The sequence below is a fragment of the Chiloscyllium plagiosum genome, chromosome 28 (genome assembly GCF_004010195.1).
Source record: "Chiloscyllium plagiosum isolate BGI_BamShark_2017 chromosome 28, ASM401019v2, whole genome shotgun sequence".
Lineage (NCBI taxonomy): Eukaryota > Metazoa > Chordata > Chondrichthyes > Orectolobiformes > Hemiscylliidae > Chiloscyllium > Chiloscyllium plagiosum.
The window spans coordinates 40,984,208-40,989,849 of NC_057737.1; the positions used below are offsets into that span (position 1 = coordinate 40,984,208).

Below are 5,642 nucleotides of genomic sequence, written 5' to 3' on the forward strand. Positions count from 1 at the left end.
ACAAGCAACATGAATTCGACTGGGATAACACTACCATTATAGGGCAAGCCAAACAAAGAACAGCCAGGGAATTCCTAGAAGCATGGCACTCATCCACAAACTCCATCAACAAACACATCGACCTGGACCCAATATACCGGCCACTGCAGCGGACAGCTGAAACTGACAACCGGAAGCGGCAGGGACAGGCCACTATAAATGCCGGAGGAAACACCACAGAAGCGCTTCACAGGAGGCTCCCAAGCACTGAGGATGTCACCTAGACAGGGGACGAAACATTTGCAACAAAAATTTACAGCTCGGCGAACAGAAGCACAACAAGGTTAGTTCTTAATTGAAGTAAGACAAATTTTAATGGTATGAGATATGAACTTTCTAAATTTTGATTGGAGTAGACTGTTCACAGTAAAGTGGCAACTGACAAGTTGAAGACTTTAAAAATGCAATAACAAGAGTTCAGACGCATTGTGCTCCTGTTAGAATAAAAGGTAAGACAGGTAAGATTAGGGAACAACTGATGGAAAAAGACATCAAAATTGATGGCACAGTGGACAGTAAAGAAGGTAATCCAAGATTGACCCAATTGATCAATATCAATTTTGTAACTGTCTGAGGAGGGCAGATGGAGTTTAATTTCGATTAAAGGCAAGGTAAATTGCACTTTGGTAAAACAAACACTTATACAATTAATGGTAGAGGGTAAAAAACAAGGACTGCAGATTCTGGAAACCAGACTCTAGATTAGAATGGTGCTGGAAAAGCACAGCAGGTCAGGTAGCATCTGAGGAGCAATCCTGTTCTTTGAAATTTGATGTCATGGGTAGACAGGGTGGTTAAGAAGACTTTTAGCACGCTTGCCTTTGTTGCTCAGATCTTTTGAGTATAGGAGTTGGGACGTCATTTTGAGGTTGTACAGGAAGTTGATGAGGCCTTTCCTGGAGTGTTGTGTACAATTCTTGTTGCCCTGTTATCGGAAGAATATTGTTAAACGGGAGGGTTCAGAAAAGATTTACCAGGATGTTGCTGGGAATGGAGGGTTTGAGTTATAAAAATAAGTTGACTTTTTTCACTGGAGTGTAGGAGGTTGAGGGGGTGACCTTTTTTATAGAGGTTTGTAAAATCATGAAGTAGCATTGATAGAATGAACGGGTCTTTTTCCTGAAGTGGGGCATTACTAGAGGGCACATTTTTAAGGTGAGGATAAAAATTTACAAAGGACTTGAGGGGCAACTTATTTCAGAGTGATTAGTGTGTGGAATGAACTGCCAGAGGAAGTGGTAGATACAGGTGCAGTTACAACATTTTAACAGCCATTTGGATAAGTACATGAATAGGAAGGGTTTGGAGAGTTTTTGGCCAAATGCAGACAGGTGGGACTAGTTCAGTTTGGGAACATGGTTGGTGTGAACTAGTTGGAATTAAGGTTCTATTACCATGCTGTATGACGATGAAATTTCAACAGAAATTGAGATGTGCACAGAGTGAAAAGCTGCCATCCTTAAGGTTGAAACCCTAGCGATTTTTGGTTACTGGTGGGTCAATAGTCTTAGTTCTAACTTAATTGCTAATAGACCATTAGCTGTTATTTCATGAAGGAAAACCGGGGCTGATGTTGCTCTGTTATAGGCCCCCTTTCATACTGGATCTTATAACATCTATTTAATGAAGAAGCAATTGTTTTGTTGTGGAAATTTGGCTCCTTAAATAGAAGAGGACATATTGTGGCAAGTATTTACTTTGTCTAGATTAAAGTTTGAGGCATGTATATCTTTTCTGTCAATGTGTTTTTATCTTATCTATCTAATTTTAGATAGATGGCTTAAAGCTGTATGAAAGAAGCAAACTGTGTCCAGCACCATTGTTTCACCACTTGATAAAGACTGGGTACAGTTTGGTTTCATAAACTTCCCAGTGCCATTGTGGACTCTTTAGTTACACAATGCTAATTCACCCTGAGGTTCTCCAATTACCCAAAGTATTGCTGACCTTTTTAGTTGACTGGACTGAGATTGAACACAAAGTTTCAATGTGATTTAGTGAAGTTGACTGTGTGGGCGAATGCATGGTAGATATAATGTGGATAAACGTGAGGTTATTGACTTTGGCAGCAAAAACCGTTTTGTAGTTTCATAGTAAGAGAAGCAGGAGTAGGCCATTTGGCCCATTGAACCGGCTCAGCCATTGTCTTAGCTCCTCCTCCCTGCATTATCCCCGTAACCCTTAATTCCCCTCCCATGTAAAAACTCGAGGGTTGGAGTATTAAAGATTGGAGACCTTGCTCATACTGTATAAGGCATTAGTTAGACCACACCTGGGTTGCTGTGAACCTTTTGGGTCAACCAAAGGCAGTCATATTAGCATTGGAGAGAGTCCAGAGAACGTTAACTAGGCTGATCCCAGGGTGGGGAGGGGGGATGAATTTCCTTATGAGAAGAAGTTGAGTAGGTTGGGCCTGCAGACATTGGAATTTTGAAAAATGGAAGGAAACTTTATTAAAATGTATAAGTTTCTTAGAGGTTGATAGAGGCAGTTTCCCCTTTGGGAGGCCTTCATGCAAGGAGAGATGCCTTCAGAATAAGGGGTCAGCCATTTAAAACAATTGAGGAATTTCTTTAGGGATGATAATTAATAGTGGAATTCTTAATGGCAGAGGTTAATAGAGATTGGGTCGTTATGTATTTTGAAGGCTGATGTAGACCAATTTCTAGTCAGTAAGGGAATCTTGGCTGATCTGATAATCCTCAACTCTACTTTCCTGTCTTTTCCCTTTCAGCCATGATACTTTTGAATGGGAGAGCTGACTTGATGGACTTATTGGCCTGCTTGTGCTCCTATATCTTATGGTCTTATAAAATGCTGGATTGAAAAATGTAAAATTTAGTGAAATAAAAATTAAGGCACACAATAATTAGGCAACAATTTAATCAAAGGTGTCAATAAATTCACAGTGGAAAATTATCAAGCACAAATGTGAAAAAGTATAAACTATACTGTAAAGCAAATAAGGTAAGAGTTCTGTGGGCAGAAATTAAAGTTAAACTGAAACATATTAATTTTATTAACACAAGTGAATAAATATTTAGAGGGCAAAGCAGTTATGGATGAAGCGGCAGGATCTATTTGCAGGACATGAAAGAATCAAATAATTATTTTATATCAACTCCTCGGATTGTTGAACTAAGAATTTGGAGCAATTAATTGAGTTAAGCACACAATTCACTTGATGCTGATTGCACGTGCCTTGGTCTATTGGAAGAAACTTGAGCGTGACAGCAATGACGTTGGCTGCCATTTTTAACCACCTTTCAATATACATGCTGTGCCATGTGTCTGGAGAGTAGTTGATATAAAACACTTACGGGATACAGAGAAATGTATAGTTCCAATGGAAAAAGATTTTAAAAAGCACATCAGAGTTTTTGCTTTTTGTAGTGGCATTGAATTGTCAGCAATCACTTACTAATGAGTATGATTGTTCACCTAGCTACCTAAAAATTCTTCGGGTTTTTGACAGAGTGATTAAGAAAAGCTTATTTTCTCTGGGTGGATGAGTTAGTGAAATGGGGCTATTGTTTAAATTCATTGAGAGGATGCAGAAAAGTAATTTGAAGAATGTTTCAGAGTTGATGAGGCAGAGACCATTACAGAAACTGCCATGGGAAGAAAGTGGAATATATTTTAAGTACAGAGCCTATACAAGTATTATGGGCCAGATTGCTTTCATTTGTGTTGCAAGTGTCTGTGGTTCCATCTTGTACCAGTACTTAAGGTTTTCTTTTAAATCTTTACCAGAAAACTCTAGTCCTAGAACCTCTACATTTTCTGCAGAGCCACAGCAGGGATAATAATCCTGAGGACTTGAGTACTCAGCTTTGGGCCTGTGCTTTTGAACCGGAAATAAAGAATTCTCAGATTTCAGGTGATGTAATACAATTGGAATATAAATAAGCGATATATAATGTTGACAGTGCAATTTGAGAATTTTTTTTAAAGTACATGTAATTACTTAAACACCTTAAGTGAAACTGTGCACAGTACCTGCAAACATTGAAACTTATTTGACTGCACCTTTTTTGTCATTGGAAATTCTCAGTACATCATGTATTTTGATTTTAACAATATTTTTGGCAATGTGTTACACCAGAAAAATGTTCTAAAGTTGAGTATAAAAGTCAAGTTTCTCATGGAATAAAAGTCAAGCTCCTATAAGATGGATTAAAAATAGGTTGAACTACAAACAGAGGATGGTTGTGAATTGAATTCTGTCCCCAGGCAACAAGGTCATTGTCTTGATCACTGGGTCTGTTGATTTATTTCTGATGGTTTTTTTTTCAAATGATTTGAAACTGGAGTTAAAGCAAAACTAAATTTGCAAATTACACCAGATCTCAACTAGTAGAAAGGGAACAAACAAAATGCAAATTCATATGAGTATGTTGGTAAAGTGGTCTGGTGAATGGCAAATGGTATTCAATGTGGACAAATTTGGAGGCAGTGAGACTAGAGATGAGAATTCTAGTAGGAATACAAATTTAAATATTATGGTATTTTGAATATTATGATATTTTGGCTGTCATTTTCATTGAATTTCCCTTAGGCCCGGCAAGATTTATTGCCCTGTGATCCCAAACTTGCCTCATTCACTACCTACCCACCTCTATGCTACCCCGCTGGTCTGATGTTAACCCCGTCCTACCACCTGCATTAACCAGAAAAACTTGCCATCATCCACAATCAGAAGTGTACTTGCACCCTTGGAGCCCATGCCATCATTACAAATGTGGATGAGGATTGGCATTCCGATGCTCTCCTGCACAGGTCCTAATAAAGGAAAATCCCTGGAAATGGTATACAAAGGAAAATTTGCATGGATGCCCTTTTCAATGAGGTGGTGCAGAAGAGGGATGTCCTTTTTCCCAGCACTTGGAGAGATTAGATTAGATTCCCTACAGTATAGAAACAGGCCCTTCGGCCCAACAAGCCCAGACTAACCCTCTGAAGAGTAACCCACCGAGACCCATTCCCCTATCCTATAGTGTAAATATAGGCACTTTAGCATGGCCAATACACCTGACCTACACATCCTTGGACTGTGGGAGGAAATCTTCGAGGAGAAAGTGAGGTCTGCAGATGCTGGAGATCAAAGTTGAAACTTTATTGCTGGAACAGCACATCAGGTCAGGCAGCATCCAGGGAACAGGAGATTCGACGTTTCGGGCACAGGCCCTTCTTCAGGAATGAGCAGAGAGTGTTCAGCAGGAGAAGATAAAAGGTAGGGAGGAGGGACTTGGAGGAGGGGAGTTGGAAATGTGATAGGTGGAAAGAGGTCAAGGTGAGGGTGATAGGTCGGAGTAGGATGGAGGCGGAGAGGTCAAGAAGAAGACTGCAGAAGACTGCAAGAAAGTGAGGTCTGCAGATGCTGGAGATCAAAGTTGAAACTTTATTGCTGGAACAGCACAGCAGGTCAGGCAGCATCCAGGGAACAGGAGATTCGACGTTTCGGGCACAGGCCCTTCTTCAGGAATGAGCAGAGAGTGTTCAGCAGGAGAAGATAAAAGGTAGGGAGGAGGGACTTGGAGGAGGGGCGGGGGAAATGTGATAGGTGGAAAGAGGCCAAGGTGAGGGTGATAGGGCGGAGTAGG

General features: G+C 40.2%; 1 protein-coding gene across 6 annotated transcripts in view; it reads left to right on the forward strand.

The window, feature by feature from the left end:
- The window catches only part of lrwd1 (leucine-rich repeats and WD repeat domain containing 1), a 57,863-nt gene that overhangs the window by 19,533 nt on the left and 32,688 nt on the right, over positions 1 to 5,642 (forward strand). For all 6 annotated transcript variants that reach the window (XR_006315826.1, XM_043718744.1, XM_043718743.1 and 3 more), the window contains one exon: positions 3,793 to 3,919. Coding sequence is in view for 5 of the 6 variants with exons in the window: in XM_043718744.1 (XP_043574679.1) it covers positions 3,793 to 3,919 (127 nt within the window). In the remaining variant the exon portion in view is untranslated. The remainder of the gene's footprint in view (positions 1 to 3,792; positions 3,920 to 5,642) is intronic.